This window comes from Mustela nivalis, assembly GCF_964662115.1.
Source record: "Mustela nivalis genome assembly, chromosome: 12".
Lineage (NCBI taxonomy): Eukaryota > Metazoa > Chordata > Mammalia > Carnivora > Mustelidae > Mustela > Mustela nivalis.
Genome location: NC_139031.1, coordinates 86,653,827 through 86,673,560, shown reverse-complemented (window position 1 = coordinate 86,673,560; position 19,734 = coordinate 86,653,827). Strand labels below are relative to the sequence as shown.

Genomic DNA, 19,734 nt, shown 5'->3' with positions numbered 1-19,734 from the left:
ACTCCCTCTATGCCAGGCATTGTGATTAAAAAAAAAAGAAAAAAAAGAAAAAAAAAAGCTTTGCCTGAATTCACTTCATGAATTACAACAACCCAGTTCTACAGAAGGCTTGGGTTTAAGTACATTGCCGAAGGTCACACAGCTGATATATTGTGTAGCCAAATCCTAAACAATGTCGTCTGCCTGGGCACCACACCAAACCCATCATCACAGGTCCTCACTGGCTATTTGATCAAGAAATGACAGAATGACCTCAAATCCAAGCTCTTCACTTCTACGCCATACTGTCCATTGTAATTAAGATAAACATCAGGCAGTAGAAGTCTCTCATTGGAAACCTGATAGAATTAGCTTTAAAGAAAGTTTAAACACGTATCCAGAGTGAATCCATTATTCCCTGAAGACCCCTGATCCGGCCATGCCCGCTTTGCTCTCTCACCTCGCTCATCCACAACAGGCAAGGCTCCAGAGAACCACCTTCTCCCCAAGTTCATGTCCACACTCCTTCAAACTTCTCCTACTGGACTGCAGCATCTCAAGGTCAGGGAGCATTTGCCGCTGCCCTTCCCAGGGCAACGGTCCCTGTACAGTGCCTGGCAAGAGTAACTGCTCAATAAAAACCTGCTCAACTGAACTTCTGACCTGCGGGATCCTCCCATCCTTTTCCACCTTCCTTCCCAACGCTTTCCCCACACCCTCGAGTGCGATTACAAAGCACTCCCAACATATCCCCGGCTCCGTGCACACAGCAGGACCCGTAAGACAGCGAGGGACCCTTGTGGCTCCCCACATGGGCACCCACACCTCTACCTGGTACCCTCATGCTACGTGGGGGCATATCTGAGATTCACGGGTTCAGGTGCCCCTCCTGATACGTCTCCAGCTCCATGCTCTTCACATTCCACTTCCGCCATCACCAGAGACAACTCTGAGGTCCAAGCCCACCCCGTCTCCTTAGCCTCAGCCTCACCTGTAACCACACACCTGCTGGTCCTTCCCTCAGGAATCTTAAACCCCACTGCGCATATCTGGCCAAATCTCCCGGTTCTTTTAGGACTCCCACTTCCTTACTTTTCATCCTGCCCCTTCTTTCTCCTCAGTCTGTTAACTACAATGCACACAGTTTAGGAGGGAACGAGATGTATGAACAAACAACCACGGCATTAAGTGCTGTGTGAACAGTAACAGCAGCCTGAGTACCCCCTCTATAGACAGGTGGCACGAAGAGAGACAGGAAGGATGCTGAGGGGCAAGGGGACGTGGCTGTGGGTGAGCGGCAGGGAGGCAGAGAAGCGAAGCCCCCAGAGTGCTCCTAGGGTGAACAGGCAGGTACCAGGCAGTGGCAGCAACATGTGTCCCCGGGGCCTGGGCCGGGCGGCCACCTGCCACCATTCTCCCTCTCCAGGGGACACCACTCATACTGCCGTCTGTTCTCACAAGATGCCAAAGTAGTAAAATAAGGGTTTTGGTTTTGGTTTAATAGTCAGTTATCTGGAGATGAATGGTAATTTTCCTTTATGAGAAGATTCCGATCTCCCACAGAGCACACCAGTCAAGACCACGAATGCACAGCAGTCCACAGGGAGAGATCTGAGAGTGGGAGAGCTTCGGGGCCACTGCAGCATGTGGATACAGCAGCGGCAATCTTCTCCTATTGTATAAAAGTACTGGTCTGCCACGGATTCGGGGGCAGGGAGGCTGATCCTTCATACGGTTTGTGGAACAGGGACCTGAACTCTGATCATAATCAGAGAGTGGCCGTGCCGCCTTCTATCTACTCACATCTGCTCTACAGGGCAGTGTCCAGTGACCAGGATGCACAAGGACCCCAGCGGGCCATCTGCCAAGCCCCTCTCCCACTGCAGGTGTGAAGAGTCTGAGGGCACAGGACACCACCCTGGGAGCAGGAGAAGAGAACCTGTCCTGCGCCCCACCTCTGCCCTGAACTGCTGAGCATGTTTCTAACTACCTCCTTCCTTTCCCCCCTCCCTGGGGGACTCAAAGAGAACTTTGAAGAAAATGCAGTTAAGTTCAAGATAACTGAATTTCTCACTGGCCTTGAGAATGCCTATCAGCATTCTTGGGCCTAACAAAAAAGAATCAGGGACTTGGTCACCTGGGTGGCTTAGTGGATTCAAGCTTCTGCCTTCGGTTGGGGTGCCTGGGTGGCTCAGTGAATTAAGCCTCTGCCTTCGGCTCAGGTCATGATTTCAGCGTCCTGGGATCAAGCCCCCATTGAGCTCTCTGCTCCATGGGGAGCCTGCTTCCCTCTCTCTCTGCCTGCCTCTCTGCCTGCTTGTGATCTCTGTCAGGTGGATGAATGAAATCTTTAAAAAAAAAAAAAAAAAAAAAAGCTTCTGCCTTCTGCTTAGGTCATGATTCCAGGGTTCTGGGATCGAGCCCCATCGGGCTCTCTGCTCAGCGAGGACCCTGCTTCCTCCTCTCTCTCTGTGTGCCTCTCTGCCTACTTGCGATCTCTGTCTGTCAAATACATAAATAAAATCCTTATTAAAAAACAAAAACAAAAACAAAACCAGGGACTCAACACTGCCCACGGATTGCACGAGGCTCTCTTCCTCACAGCACGCTAACGCACCCACGAACGGCCACGCTTACAAGGGCCAGGAAATCAGTGCTGCCAGGGGATGACAGGAGGGGAGGGAAGAGGATGGGCCGAGACGGGAGCAGCTTCCTCTGCTCACTTGGTTTTATTTGTGGAGAACCACAGGGGAGAGCTAGTCTGGGCACAAAGAGCCAACAGGTGCATAAAGCGGCCTGGAACCACTTCCAGTCCCCCCCGAGGGAGCGGCCTGGGGGCTACACTTGGCATCTCAGAGCAGCTCTCCAGCTCCACCCACCACCCTTGCAACTCAGTCCACCTGACCAGGGCCGGGCCCTCTGGGTTCATCCTGCTGCCTCAGCTGAACCGTCTGCCCCTTGCTTTTGGCCTAATCCTGGGGGGGTCCCCCTTCTAACAAGTCTCCATGTCAAGCCTTCTCAGCTACTTCGGACCTGCCTTTCCGTCCCGGCCCGGCTCCTGGCAGCCCTGTTATGCAGGAGACACAACTGGACAACAGGCTTACACCAGGAAACTGAACCAGAGAGAACACTGTGTCGTGTTTTTCACGTATCACCCACTGTCTGATCACTATGATAATCTCGTGAGGTATGGACTATTCCCATTTTACACCTGAAGAAACCGAACCTTAGCAAGATGACAAAGCCCCGGGGCCCCCCCACACTTTTAGTAAGTGGATACAGGAGTAGCAGAGCTGCATTCCAGCACAAGTCTCTCGGAAGCCAGAGCCTCTCCTGCCTCCTCTGACATCAGAGACCCTAAGGTTGGGAAGGAATGGTAAGTTAAAGGCAGAAGCAAATCCTGGCTTTAAGCCCCTGCAGCCCATGGTCGTGGGCATCTGCTTACTCCGTGCCACAGGTCTCGATGCTGGGGCAAGGTGCAGAGCAGCACACGGGGACGTCATGATAAAAACAGCTTGGCTATTCGTGATAAGGCACAACCACGCACCTTGTTCTTCTGTTGAAACCCACCTTATAAGCCCTAATGACTAGCCCCCTTTCTGTGAACCATGCCCTGCAACAATTGTAGGATTTGTTTTGTTTTGTTTGTGGACATTACAGTGTTCACCACACCAAGTCAGTCACAGCCAGCTCCCCTGCTAGATTGTGAACTTCTGGAAGGCTGTGTCCTACTCCTCTTGCATGCCTCGCCCTGTATCTGGCACACAGTAGGGCTGCAGTAAATGTCGGCAGAATGAATTAGGAAATCAGTTCAAGGAATATGCTCCCGGTGGCGTCATCTGGTGTTGGTCATGACCAAGCTTCAAAGGAGTTTTCAAACTGAAGCGCATTTCAAAAATAAAGTACAAATGTAAATATAATCACTCCAGCAAACTGGCCTGACAACATGAGAATGACATCTTGAAAAAAAAAAAAAAAAATGGGAAGGTTAAAAGCTCTCATCAAAAAACTTTAAAGAGGGCGCCTGGGTGGCTCAGTGGGTTAGGCCGCTGCCTTCGGCTCAGATCATGATCTCAGAGTCCTGGGATCGAGTCCCGCATCGGGCTCTCTGCTCAGCGGAGAGCCTGCTTCCCTCTCTCTCTCTCTGCCTGCCTCTCCATCTACTTGTGATTTCTCTCTGTCAAATAAATAAATAAAATCTTTAAAAAAAAAAAAAAAGCTTTAAAAAAAAAAACAATGAACACCAATGCTACAAAATATTTCCACGACAAAACAAAAGGAAGCATATGTTCCCTGAATCAAGGAAGCATATGTTCTCTGAATTGGAGTCAATAAAAGATCTGAACTTCTGTTGTTTCACTACTATCTTGGGGACTAATCATTTTCTGATTTGCGGGATTTTACTCAATTTTTAATATATCATTTTACACAGTGGGTGTGTGAAATTTAAAGACTTAATTTCACCTCTGAATTACTCCAAATGCTAATGCAGGGAAAATTATAAAATTTTAGCTCTGTTAAAAATATACTATAAAATTCAATGCTCACATTATGGCTAAAAATTGAAGTGTGGTTAATTATCTACATGAGAAAAGAAAATTACCAAATTCATAATTTGTTGTTCCATTTTCACTTCTATTATAAGAAATAATTATGCATTAGAGCAAGTAACGCTCAACAGCAGTCTGGGAAAGCAGTACTAACTAAAGCAATGCTAAATGCTAAGGCTTCACCAACACCAGCGGGGCACGGTGACCAGACAGCGGCTACGCCCAAGCGAACTAAGAATTCATAACCGGTGATAATGGGAATGGTTTCATTGGGAAGGAGAAGCTTCAGAACGTCAAGAGAAGCAGACTTCAAAAATTTTAGGGAGTCAGTTTATGAAAGATTAGAAAAATGGAGCCATGAAAATTAAATGCAATCTAAAAATCCTTGAATCAGCTTAGATAAAGAGAGGAACAGAGGCTTCACCAAGACAACAAAGGACATTAGACTCTATGTAGATAACAGCACTGTGTCAAGGTTAAATTCCTTAAGGGTAATATTATGCAAAAGAATGACCTTGTTCTTAGGAGACACAAATGAAGTATTCAGAATTCCTAAAAATCCAGTGAAAAAATGAAGTGTGTGTATGAGCGTGCGCAAGGAAGGACGGGGGGGGGGGTCTTCAAATGTGGCAAAATATGAACCAGAAAATCCAGAGAAAAGTGATCACTGAACAATTCTTCAAACTTTTCTATAAGCTTGACTTATTCCAAAATAAAATCCTGGGGTTAAAACAAAATCAGAGAGTGTGGTCCGAGTTCATACTGCAAGGCACTGTCTCAAGAGTAACAAGAAATTTCTTTTACTTTTTCTTTTTTCCAATTCAGAGACAACCATTATGATCTTTCTAAAAACCGTAACATGCAAACAGTAAAAGGAGATGCCCCATATTAAAGGATGGTATCAAAGAGTATTATGACTCCCTCAGGCTTATTCATGAAAGGCTAAGGCACAGCAGTGAGGGTCTTACTGTTTTGTTTTGTTTTAAACTGTGTTCAGAAGATGGTTGACCACTAACATTTCTGAGAGCCTAGCCACTCTGCTTTATAAAAACCATCTAGCTTAACCATAAGAACAAGAGGGATTATAGCTCTTATGATCCCAAAATGAAAGAAAGTGAAAATAAGAAAGTAAAACTCAATGTGCAAAATTACTTACAAGCAAATTTGCACAGTATGGGTAGTATGACCTCAAGTCTTTGAAACCCCACACTCGGGAGTCTTTCCTACATAATGTACTAGAGAACAGAGAAGCAACAGGACTGTTGTCATGTTTTACTCTTCAAAAATTTATCCAATGACTATGTCTACCACTACCATTAATTTTTTTTAATTAAAGATTGTATTTATTTATTTGACAGACAGAGATCACAAGTAGGCAGAGAGGCAGGCAGAGAGAGAGGAGGAAGCAGGCTCCCCATAGAGCAGAGAGCCTGATGTGGGGCTCAATCCCAGGACCCCAGGTTCATGACCCGAGCCGAAGGCAGAGGCTTTAACCCACTGAGCCACCCCGATGCCCCTACCATTAATTTTTAATAATAATTATAATAAATGGTATATCTCCATTATTCCACCAAGAAAAATAACCTTCCAAAATACTCCAAACTGTCCATGTTAATTCTAATTCCATAACATTCCAAGACAGTATGTGTATTTTCTGTTAATTTTATGTATGTTATATATAATCACATAATAGCTTATGTGATTACAGAATAGATTATGTGTGGCTTCTGTGTATGTAAAAAAGACATTGGTATACTGAGAGTAGAAATGAGTTAAAAATAAAACAAAAGTAGTACTTCATTTGTTCAAAAGAAGATTATGGGGTGCTGCTTAAAAATAAGGCTGTGGATAGTGACACTGCATTATATAAATGTGTGAAACCAACACACCGCACACCTAAACACACACAGTGTTCTATGTCAACTACAGCTCAATGAACAATAAATATTTTAAAAAAAAAGTGATAAAATTAAGGCTATGGGGTGCTGTCAGGAAGATATCCAAAGATAACTCCTCATCTAGATTTCAGAATACACCTGACAGTTTCGATCCTGTGTTGCAGAACATAACCAATCTAACGCCCACCTGTGTTTGCTGCCATAAGTCATCCCCTACTGTATGCCTTTCATTCTCCACCTAGTGGAAAATGAGCTTAGGAAACCCTGAAACCTCCACAAACTCCATTTGAAATCCATTTGAAAATGCTGAGTGACACATCTACTTACAGAAATGAAAACTGACAGGTTTGTAGGCAGGCACTGAGAGCACATGAAGAGAGTTTCACAGAAAGTGTGGCGGAAGGTGTAAAAATGATCCAAAGTAATGTATTTGTTAAACACTTTCTTAATGTAAACATCCCCTCATCCTCCAGAAGTATAATAAAAGAAATGTTTTGTTTGAATCAATACAGTTGTAGTATTTATTTTTCTAAGATACAGTAGGAATAGCAAAAGACAAAACCTCAAAGATTTAGAAATTCATTGTAACATATTCTTTTCCACTTTCATTCCATCAACAGTGACTGATTACCGAGCACCACAGGTAGTATATTATTGTATATTACACAGCTTTTGTTGTTGAAATCATTATTAAAAAATAGACGAATAAGAAACAAACTGTCAGGCTCCTGGATGGCTCAGTGGGTTGGGCCTCTGCCTTCGGCTCAGGTCATGATCTCGGGGTCCTGGGATCGAGGCCTGCATCGGGCTCTCTGCTCGGTGGGGAGCCTGCTTCTGCCTCTCTGCCTACTTATGACCTCTCTTTCTCTCTCTCTCAAATAAATAAAAATCTTTTTTTTTTTTTTTTAAGATTTTATTTATTTGACAGAGAGATCACAAGCAGGCAGAGAGGCAGGCAGAGAGAGAGAGAGAGAAGGAAGCAGGCTCCCCGCTGAACAGAGAGCCCGATGCGGGGCTCGATCCCAGGACCCTGGGACCATGACCTGAGCCGAAAGCAGAGGCTTTAACCCACTGAGCCACCCAGGTGCCCCTAAATAAAAATCTTAAAAAAAAAAAAAAAAAGGAAACAAACTGTCATATCACATAAACTTCTGGTTGATTTTACCTGACTTATTTTTTCCCCGAAATGACAGGTTTTATGTAAGTTTTATAGTTCATTTCAGAAAAGAAAAAGTTTTTCTGAAATAAAACTCCATTAGAAAAAGACATACTGGGACACCTGGGTGGCTTGGTCGGTTAAGCTGCTGCCTTCGGCTTGGGTCATGATCCCAGGATCCTGGGATCAAGTCCCGCATCAGGCTCCTTGTCCCAACAGGGAGGCTGCTTTCTCTCTCTGCCTCTGCCTGCGACTCTGCCTGCTTGTGCTCTCTCTCTGACAATAAATTAAAAAATCTTTTAAAAAAAGGAAAAGAAAAAGACATGCTAAAAAATATTAATTATCAAATATGAATTTCTACATTTTAAGTAAACATTTATTATTTTCAGGAAATGATACTTCCAAATAAATTGATGTGTATCTCTACTACTAAATTAAATTCCTTTTGGCCACTGAGTTAACAAAGAGAACTATAGGATTTCCTCCTCAAGATGGCTTAAGACTGTTTCTGTATTCTCCTTTGCCAGAAAAGTTTTAGAGAAACTTTTATAAAAAATAAGAAGGTCAAATAAATTACAGATAGGTAGATGATTAATAGGTCTCATTTCTTTTTTTCCTTCCTATACCACTGCTCTTTGTATCTAAGGTAGTAAATATAATTTTATTTCCCTTGCCTGAAAGACTGAAGATGCACATAAAATAATCAATGTCAAGATTCATTCTCATAATGGATTCCAGTGTGTTATATTCCTACGGTAATAATTTTCACTCCTTTTAAGGCTTATTGCTAGATATAACACAACTCCTGAACTTGATATCACCTTCTTTTTCTTTAAATCAAATTGTTTCCTCTTTTTTCATCGACATTTCCTATGCCTGTCATTCTAGAAATAAACACAACATCTGACTTTATTGTGGGCTTCTTTGGTGGCATTCCATCTTCCCTACATTTCCAGCCAAGTCTTACTGAGATACACTGGACACAGATTTAGTGGTGGTGGAGAAACTAAAATAATGATGTTTCAAAGCTACCCTACACACTAGAGCCTCTGACCCATTGATTGAGGTTAAGTTGATCCTACAACAAATGCTAATGCAACTTGCCCAGATACATGTGTCTCATGTCTACAGTTTGAGACAGAAAGAGAGATGATCTATTCTAAGACTCCTAACTATGCATCTATGGAGAGAATTTTATACCATGAAGACAAGATACCACACGACGGACTCTCTTACTGCTCCTCTCTTATTCCCACCACTGCTCACAAAAGACCATATCCCTAAACTACAACACCATCACGCTCAATGGCTCTGCTTTGGGATATCATCTGATGTCTTGCTGACATAAACATGATTCCTCATTCCACTGAAGTCACTACAATCCACTCTGTTTGCACCATTTAAAATAAATATGTCTTGGGGCGCCTGGGTGGCTCAGGGGTTAAGCCTCTGCCTTCGGCTCAGGTCATGATCTCAGGGTCCTGGGATCGAGCCCCGCATTGGGTTTTCTGCTCAGCAGGGAGCCTGCTTCTGCCTCTCTCTCTCTCTCTCTCTCTGCCTGCCTCTCTGCCTACTTGTGATCTCTCTCTGTCAAATAAATAAAAAATAAATCTTTAAAAATAAATTAAAAAATAAAACAAAATAAATGTCTTCAGATTACAAAAAGCTCAGCAGGATAAAGTAGACACTATCCCAATATAGCACATTTTCTCATTTTCTCAATCCTGGTCTTTTTCCTCTTATAGCCAGTCACTACATAATAAGAATAAATTGTATCAGTAACTGCCGACAAATTAAAAATAAAACTTAACCTTAAAACATCTTTAATAATCTTTAATCTTTAAAACATCTTTAATAATCTAGCACAATGGAAACAAGGTAATTCGATTAAATTACTCAATTGTATCATATAGACGACAGAAATGATCTAGTCAAAATGTTCATCAACAACAAAAAATTCTAGAGTACTTAAAAGAAAGAGTAATTTTCTCACATCAAACACAGTTAACACTTCATTTGTCCTCTATGTTCAGAGAGGAAGGCATTCCACAGAAGTAAATTTCATCCACTTCAATGACCAAGCTCACTTTACTTAAACCACTGTGGACAGAACTGTTCTCGGCTGTGGCCGGTACTCCCCACCAATGCAGGTGGTACAGTATTTGTGAATCTAACTCAAGCATCTGTTAGTGCCTGCGATCTCTCACAGTGAACATATGTTAGGTTACTGCGCTATCTTGAAGAGAGCAAGAGCCTCAGGGCCATTAACAAAGGCAGAGCAATTCCCTCCTCTTTCAAAGGGCACCATGAAGACAGGTTCCTGTACCTACATTTTCAGAGTTTTCCTGTCCCTTATCCATTGTCCCTTATCCTCGTTCCCTGTTCCTTGTCCCTTTTCCTATCGCTCATTCACCACCGTTTCTAGGATGTCCTTCGCCGATCTTCTACATTACTGCTTCTGAACCGTGCCTGACACATCCAGGAACCAGGCAGATAATAATTGATCAAGAGCAAGAATACACAAATCGGGGTGAGAGGTTCCATTTAAAAAGGTGCATCAGGGGCACCTGGGTGGCTCAGTGGGTTAAAGCCTCTGCCTTCAGCTTAGGTCATGATCCCAGGGTCCTGGAATCGAGACCCGAATCGGACTCTCTGCTCAGGTGGGAGCCTGCTTCCCTGCACCCCCTCCTGCCTGCCTCTCTGCCTACTTGTGATCTCTGTCAAATAAATAAATAAAATCTTTAAAAGTAAATAAATAAAAATAAAAAAAAAATTAAAAGGTGCATCAGTCTCAGTGCACAGGGTGGGTTTAAGTTCAGCCACACAGAGGTTGTTTCCAATTACGTCCTCATCCTTGATTATATCCGATGGTTGGTTCTCCAGGAAAACGACCGACAAATACATCATTACTCTACAGCAATTATTACTTAAGAAATGTCACCATTAATAAGCAAAATCCATAATATGATCTGACTTACCCGAGGCACGCCTTGTGAATCGGTTTATTACCGGAGCTAAAAGAGAAAAAGCAGAATATGGTTACACATTATTATACATATTACTTAAGCTAAAAAGAGGAAAAAAACGAATGAGTAAGAAATGCAAGAGGAAATATCACAAATATGTGAAGATTGTTTAAATTCACCAGTAGCCAAGAAAGAGAAATTAAAATCAATATTTCACCTGGTAAATTAGTCCCCCACAAAGCACCTGAAATTTAAAAAAAAAAAAAAAAAAAAAAAAGCTCGCCTTATATACAGCTGAAACTACTTAACCGAGGATCTGTATGTAAATCCATGTAATATCTTTGGAAACAATTTGGCAATCACATCGTGGGCCATACAAGGTTCTTGTGTCCTCTAATAAAGTAATTCTACTTTTAGAGATTTATGCTACAGAAATACTACTAGAGAAAGAAATATCAGTATGTCTTGTCAAAGGAGATTTCAAAACACAGCTAGTAACCCTAGCTAACAGAGTCGCTTAAAATGGGACCAGGAGGCCATAAAGGTAGAGGAATTTATTCACACCCTCACCGGGAAAACCACAAATTTTTCTGAAGACCTCTTCAGCCAGCTGCAAGCTCTCAGCTGGGACTTCCTTTCTTCTCATCAGGACACCTGAATCCTCCTCACTCTTCACTTCAAAAGGAGCCAAAGCAGTTTAGCAAAGCTTCAACCCCTCATCTGCACATTACCCCAACCAATCCCCACTCACTTCTTTCCTCTCTCTCTCTCTCTCTCTCTCGCTCTCGCTCTCGCTCTCGCACTTGCACTCTCGCACGGAGGACCTGAACGAGAACTACACTCTCAGCCCTTTGACTCTCTAACCCTGCCCTCTCTTTGGCTTCCTCAGATTCAGGCTCCTACCTGTGTCTGTGTCTCCTGAACTGCAATTCTAATTGCCCAAAAAAACACGTGTTTGCTTAAATTTTCATTCTTTCCTGGTCAACAGTATACTTCTATTCAGCAGCATGATTTTTACAATGAAAAAAAAAAAGGAAACAAAATGAAAAATGCTTGTGTGTACTGAAATCATTATTGAGTATATCCTTGATATTCTCAGATTTAATAGTTATAGTTTTAATCATTTCTGTGCAACCCAGAGGTCAAGGCCTCCAGATCTGTATACTGAAGGCTGCAATTTCAACGTGGCGTGTGGAAGCGCACCGTCCCTCACCTGGGAAGCCTCCCATGGGCCACGGCCCAGACTCAACTCAGGTTGTTGTCTCCTCCCAGTTTTGCTTACCCTTAAGTCAAGAAGGGAGGTTTTGAAAAACTTTATTTCTTGAAGTAAGCAGGTAAATTTAAGGTTCATATTATACACAGAGAGCATAACATGTCCACAGTATAGTTAGTGGCAGAATGTCATTATATACCATAATACTGAATTTTAATACTTTGAAAACGGTAATTATAAAAATTGTTTACACTAGGTCAAGTGAAAAAGGAAGACAAAGATTTTACATGCACTGTGTCTAGAAAACGAAAAAAAGTGGATGCATAGGAATGAGTATTAGAAGAGGACTGTGTCAATGTTCGACATTAATCCTTGCAACCACTGTATTAAACACCGACATCACATTACCGATGAGGACATTTTTATGATAAAGCTCCAAGATTCTGATTTGCTCCAGATCACAAAGCCACTCTGCGGCAGAGCTGGAGGACTTGAACCTAGACACCGCTAGTACCAAAATGCTGCCTCACAGAGAACAGGAAGCAAAACTACTGACTTCTGAAGTTACACTGCGACAAGTAAATACATCCTTCCATATTGATTCCCACTGTTATCAACGATTCATTTGTTAACGTGAGTCACAAGATCAATTATTATTAAAATGCTATGGTTGGGGCGCCTGAGTGGCTCAGTGGGTCAAGCTTCTGCCTTAGGCTCAGGTCATGATCCCAGGGTCCTGGAATCGAGCCCCACATCGGGCTCTCTGCTCAGCAGAGAGCCTGCTTCCCCCCTCTCTGCCTGCCTCTCTGCCTACTTGTGATCTCTCTCTCTGTCAAATAAATAAAATCTTAAAATAAAATAAAATGCTATGGTTTATAGAAAATCGTATCTTTCAAACTGACCAAGCAAGATAAAACTGTTATTTATATACCAGAATACTTTAGACATATACTTGCAAAGTGACAAATTACTTATTGAAAACCTTGAAACGGGTAACCTGTATAGTATGTACATTCACCACATTAGAGGAAAAAGAAAAAAAACCAAGCAACTTTCCACCAGTTTTCTTGAACGCTTTCAAACCCCTTCTTCACAGTTCCTCGGGAACCGAGCCTGAAGAAAGGCTCCCCAGCAAGCTCCAAGGACAGGGAATGGAGATGGTGCAAAGCACTTCCCGGCAAGAACGCAGGCAGAGGAGATAGTGCAGGCTGACAAAGGCAGAGGAAGGCAGAAAACCTGTCAGCCTTGGAGAAAAATTAGAGCAGACATTCTCCTCCTGCCCTCTCCAACCTCTCGAGACAATGAAATTACAGCATGAGGAGCTCTGATCCGAAATGGTGGGCAGTCTTTGTTCCCTTGGGATCCCTTAGGTTTCCAGGTCTTTCTGACCTGTGTAAGGCAGAGCTTTGCAACACCAAGTGCCATCACCATCTCAAAGGTGTATTTTAATTTGAGGGGGGGCAATCTTTTCAATTGTCACAGTAATTCACAGGAGGTTGCTGGCATCTGGGACCTCCTGAAACCCCACTCCTGTATTCTGCACTGCTTTCAAGTATCTCACCAGACATCTGGACATTCAGGTTGGCCAGAATCAGCTTATAACCATCAGATCCTAGATCCTAACAGTGTTTATATATAAACACAGTTATTTTACACAGTTTTGCATTGAATTTTCCACAGCACAGCTACAACATTAATCCAAAGAGTTTTCTGGGGTGTTTTGTGTATTTTGTTTTGCTTGGAATTTTACTAATAGATATTCAGCATTTCAAAAGATCAGGGCATTGCTGCAAAGCCACTTAAGGTGTCTGAATCAACCAGTATGATACACCTGGTCGGATGACATTTGCAGCTTTTATATTCTTCGTGGTACCACACCGTAAGGGGGAGAATCCTAACTACATTATGTCTTCCATGAACATACTTGGGTGCACACCTGCTGATAGACTGATCTAAAGCAAATCAGGATCTGAGCTTGACTGTAAAAATGCCCTCACTTTACTGAAGGTAGATTACTTTCCTTTATGCCTCCTTTATACTTTTGCTAGAAACTGTCTCAGTGTTTAAATTGAGTCCACAATTCATGTGAGTCGACAGCTTATACAACTATGGTTTCCACCTCCCAGTAGTGAATGGGGTATGCGATGGGGCAGTTAGGAACAGGGAAGCACCACGCAAGTGATTTGCAGTAGTAAAGGTAAACACTGGGTTTTGTGTTAGTTTTCTTTCTTTCTTTCTTTTTTTAAGATGTTATTTATTTATTAGAGAGAGACAGCACAAGAAGAGGGAGCACCAGACAGAGGGAGAGGGAGAAGCAGGCTCCCCGCTGAGCAGGGAACCCGATGCAGAACTCGATCCCAGGACACTGGGATCATGACCTGAGCCGAAAGCCAATGCTTAGCCAACTGAGCCACCCTGGTGCCCAAGTCAACACTGGGTTTGGATGACAATTACCAAGAACTCAATCCCTTATACCCACAACCCTCCGTACTCACTTGCAGATATGAAGCACAGGTGTTCCCTGCACGAACTTTTGGCAAGCTAACAGTAACCTACACAGTCTCTCTAGATTTTTTTAGTCTAGCTGCCGAAATAGGGAAGAAGGTTGTGGAAGCCTTGCTGCTGAAGCAAGTAATGAACATCCGGCTCTGGTGTGCCTGCTTCTCTGATTCTCAGGAACTAAGTAGAGAGAAGGGGAATAGGCAGAAGGCGAGAAAGGACACTGCCGACATTCTGTACCCCGGAGAGCCTGCCACACGGGCAGGGCTACCAACTGGAGTCAGGGGCCCTGGGATGCATGGAGTCACGCTGTTGACTTAAATTCTCAACTTTGAAAATAGGAAAAGTTAAGACCTGCCTGCCTCCTTTCAGGGAGGTTTTAGGAAAGAATTTAAAAGAACTTCAGGAAAGAACTAACCCCCCCCCCCCACAAAATCCCAAAACACTGAATAACTTAAAAAAAAGGAAAAAAATCTTTGAACGTGCCTATAAGCTATAAATTCCTATTCAAATGTGAGAGGTTGATGTTTATTTATTGTGAGCTAATATGATCAGTTTTAATATTACCACTTTCAAAATACACTAAGCAGCAGTATAAAATCACACACAAAAAAGGTTAACAGATGATGTTTTCAAATGTGACAAGTCAAATTTAGTTTTCCCAGACTCTCGGTTTCCACCTTCAGATTTTCCTATCCTGTGGGTATGCTGTGTGTATTTACTTATGCGCACGCACACACACACACAAACACACACACACAAATACTGGAGACTAGGATAATACAGAAGGAAATAAATAGGAAATGTATTATCTGCCTGAAAAAAACAAGCAAATATGATTTAAGAGTATACTAAACTCCTAACATTTTTAGATCTTAGTGACTCCTCAGATCTTAGTGAATCCTGAAGGAAAAGTACAGAAATATTTATACAGGTTTGACTTTCTCCCAAATGCCATCCCAGGGGATTACTGAGAGGCCTGTGTTCCTCCGAATATCTACATGCTTGTCTAACCAGAGATCCGCTCCCTTCCCAAACTATATTCCACCAGATTAGTCTTAATTCCTCTGCTCCCAGGAGACCCAGAAGTAGAACTGATTCAAGCCTTCCGTCATGTCAGAGCATCCTTACAAGAAAAATGCTCCACAAGGTGATGTAGCTTGAATGAGCTTCTCTATTCCTGGCAGCGAAAGGACCTTCCCACACCTGTAACTTGGGCCCCCACTGGTACCAGCAAGACCTGCTTATCTTCTCACCTCTTTATGCCTGGCAGACAAATGCTGCTAAGTGAACACCTCATCATTAATCAATAAACTGTGAAATCAATAGAGCAAGTCTCCCTGTCCCAGTCATTTTACTTGCTTTATTGAAGTTGGACGTGGGGCCCTGGACAGCTAAGAGAACCTGAAGAGTTTGACCAAGTCTAGTCGTATTTCCAAATACAATGGCTTACACCACGCCAAGAAGCTACCTAACCAAAAAATTGGGGTAAATTAGAAATTCTACAGAAGCGGGACGCCTGGGTGGCTCAGTTGGTTAAGCAGCTGCCTTCGGCTCAGGTCATGATCCCAGTGTCCTGGGATTGAGTCCCACATCGGGCTCCTTGCTCAGCAGGGAGCCTGCTTCTCCCTCTGCCTCTGCCTGCCATTCTGTCTGCCTGTGCTCGCTCTCTCCCACTCTCTCTCTGATAAATAAATAAAATCTTAAAAAAAAAAAAAAGAAATTCTACAGAAGACTAAAACAACTTAAATTCTATAAAAATAAAAGCAGTCGGGACAACTCTCCCCTTCCTCTTCAGGAGCTTTGTTTTGTTTGAAGATTTGATTTATTTATTTGAGAGACAGAGAGAGTGAGAGACAGCAAAAGCTGGGAGGAGAGGGAGAAGCAGGCTTCCCGCTGAGCAGGGAGCCCGATGCGGGGCTCGATCCCAGGACCCTAGAATCATGGCCTGAGCTGAAGGCAGACACTTAACCCACTGAGCCACCCAGGCATCCCTTTTTGGGAGCTTTGTACTACCACTCAATAAACTCTGTAGTATTGCTCAAGAAACTTCGATTTGCTGCCTACCAAAAAACAAAAACAAAAGAAAACACTAAAAAACAAAAGCAGTCAATTGAAAGCATGATCCAATGAATCTGGTCTTCAAAAAAGCTATACCCACTGACAGCAATGCACAGAGTTTGCATCTTTGAGCATAATACTGGGAAAGAAGCTCCAGGTTAAAGAAGTAAGAGCCCTGAGCTGTGTGTTTGGTCAACACACACACACACACACACACACACACACACACACTCTCTCTCTCTCTCTCTCTCTCTCTCTCACCATGTCTATACTGGAACTGCACTGGTGACATAGCCCTTTGGCAGAAGTGTTCCTATACCCCGAAGTGAGATGTACAGAGTAATCTCGGAGTCGACCAAATAATTAGCATCCCTATTCTACTATTAGTTGCTTTTTCTAGCAGTAAACACTTTCTGAATCTGTTAACTGTCTAAATAAAAGATTCTAGAAATTATGTAAATTGAGACCATGTTAGCTAATTATTTTTGACACAGTAAACACTTAGCTCAGAATGAATTAAATTCTCTTACGCTTGTGTTTTGAAAATTAAAAATGAAGTAAGCTTCACCCTTGAACCAAGGAAGAATCACCTCTTTTAGGAGACAGCAAATAAACAACAAAACCTGAAATATATTGTTCATTAACCTAAAAAGCACCATTGCAAACTTTCTTTTTTTTTTTTTTTTAAGATTTTATTTATTTATTTGACAGAGATCACAAGTAGGCAGAGAGGCAGGCAGAGAGAGAGAGGAGGAAGCAGGCTCCCTGCTGAGCAGAGAGCCCGCCACGGGACTCAATCCCAGGACCCTGAGATCATGACCTGAGCCGAAGGCAGTGGCTTAACCCACTGAGCCACCCAGGTGCCCCATTGCAAACTTTCTTATACAAATTTAATTCCTGACACTGAAAAGGACCAGTTATTTTTATTAAAGGATGAGGAGACTTGACCACCTTTGTAAGTAGTCAGAGACACTCTGATTACTCTTGCTGTTGCCACTGTCCCTGTGAGCCTCTGAGTTCGTTTCCAGGTGGATGCATGGTGCCCAAGACTCCACTGGGATTCGGCCCCTAGAGGAGCTGTGGGGGACTAGGAAAGAGCTACAGTTGGGGGGTACTCTCCAGAGTGTCCCAGTCTTGGCTCCAAGGAGACACAGATTATAAACTGTGTACCCTCAAAGTACTTGTGACCAGACATAATGGGAACTGTTGGAAAGGCAGGCATTTGGGGAACCAATTTGCTTCTTCCCTTCTGATTATACAGCCTGAGGTCAGGGGTCCAACCACCTAGACATAGGGGGCACGGATGGAGTCTGGCAGAGTCCGATGAAATACAGACACTCAAGCTTTTAGAAAGTACCAGCTTGTAGGACCACTAAAAAGATGCGCATTTTCGTTCTTTCTATTCATGAACTAAAGTCCTCAAAATATAACTGATATTTTAAAATACCAATAAAATATAGGGGCACCTGGGTGGCTCAGTGGGTTAAGCCTCTGCCTTCAGCTCAGGTCATGGTCTCGGGGTGCTGGGATCGAGCCCCGCATCGGGCTCTCTGCTCTGCGGGGAGCATGCTTCCCCCTCTCTCTCTGCCTGCCTCTGACTACTAGTGATCTCTCTGTGTCAGATAAATTAATAAAATCTTTAAAAAAATAAAAATAAAATACCAATAAAATATAATTATTACACTAGGAATAAAAAACTACACCCACTTGTTTTTGCTTATAAATGAACTTGATTCTCAACTTTTTAATTCATGAGAACTTCACTCAAAATGTCCTCTAAGGAAAAGAAAAACATAGTTTTGGCTATGAGAGTTCTGAGGTTGCCGAACTTACAGAACTCGGAGAGTGGATGCAGTTACAGTGCTGAGAGAGAGGATCCCAAGTACTTTCAGGATTCTAAAATGTTGGCTCAGAAGAGAAGTAAGATATAAGAAGGGCCACTGTTAAAGGTTCCTAAACTCCATCTCTGCTTCTGCGCATATTGAAACAGTCTCTTCTAACAGCTTTTTTTTCCTTCCTTTTTCCTTTTTTTTTTTTTTTTTGAGCAAACATGCGCATGTGTGAAAGCAAGGCAAGGAAGGGGAGGAGGAAGATTAAAATCTCAGCAGGCTCCCCACACAGCCGGAACCCTCACCCAGGGCTCCATCTCACACACTGAGCTAGCCTGAGCTGAAATCCAGATCGGGATGCTAAGCTACTGAGCCACCCAAGGTCCCCGGACTGTCTCTTCTAAACCTGGGTGTCAAATGTGTGCAAAGGGCATATTCGTGGAGATGAATGGCCTGCTGGTAAGAGCTGACCATCCAGACTGCACTACTACTGACATCAGGAGAGCCCAGAGTTGCAAGGGTTCAAAGTGTCACACATTCATAAAGTCACAACAAAACAGACTCAGAAAACATAATTAAGAAAAATAGAAGGGCTCTGAAATGGAGAACAGCTAAGGAAACAATTCGGGTATATGATTAAGGTTGGTCTAATCATAAAGGTCAGTTAGGGCAAATACCTACATTCAGATCCTCTCCATAACTTCACAGAAGGAAGAGACTTTCCTGCTATTCTAGTCTCCCCTCAGATGCCCCGTCTGAAGCCTCTCTGTGAACGCAGGGTTGAAAGTAGCTCCCTCCAGTTCCCCTCAAGAGCTCCTCCCAGGGGCACCTGGGGGGCTCAGTCCTTCAAGCGTCTGCCTTTGGATCAGTCATGATCTCGGGTCGGGTCCTGGGATGGAACCCCGAACGGCATAGGCACCGGGCTCCCTGCTCAGCGGGAAGTCTGCTCTCCCTCGCCCTCTGCCCCTCCTCACCTCCTAACTTGTGCTCTCTTTCTCACTCAAATAGATAAATAAAACCTTTAAAAAAAAAGAGTTCCCTGCAGCGCTGCAAGTGGTGTTGTCTCAAGGGATTTAAGGCATTATGTTTATTGTCAGCTTCCTTCTCCCCGCCCCCGACTCTGCAAACTCTGTGAGGGAAGGGTCCTTTCTTGTCTGTCGGCTTCACTACTGTCTCCTCGGTGTCTAAAACACTGCTTGAAATATATTAGGTTCAATTAATACCAAATGAGTAGTGCTAATGGCAATTAATACAATAGGGGTGCTTCCTGACAGTGATTATATGGACAAATATAATATTCATAGAAGTGTTAAATTCATGAAACCTGTAACTTAAAATACAGTATTGGGTGAAAATATAAAATATACTTAGAAATAGTAGAGCTTAACTAACCTTTGGCTTTTTGTACAAGTAGCAAAAAGCAATCCCATTTATGCTTCATAATTATGAAAATATAACCCAGATGTTAGAGTGCAAGAGAAATAATAAAAAATTTCACAAGATAATCAGTGCAGAAAACAATGGTACTTCTTACTTAAAATGTAGAAAAGAGCACTTCAAAAGATCCAGGTGTCCAACTTTTT

General features: G+C 43.0%; 1 protein-coding gene across 1 annotated transcript in view; it reads right to left on the bottom strand.

Moving 5' to 3' along the window:
* The window catches only part of PRKAR2B (protein kinase cAMP-dependent type II regulatory subunit beta), a 90,602-nt gene that overhangs the window by 54,214 nt on the left and 16,654 nt on the right, over positions 1-19,734 (bottom strand). Inside the window, exon 2 of the mRNA XM_082691964.1 lies at positions 10,562-10,597. Coding sequence (XP_082548090.1) covers positions 10,562-10,597 — 36 coding nt within the window. The remainder of the gene's footprint in view (positions 1-10,561; positions 10,598-19,734) is intronic.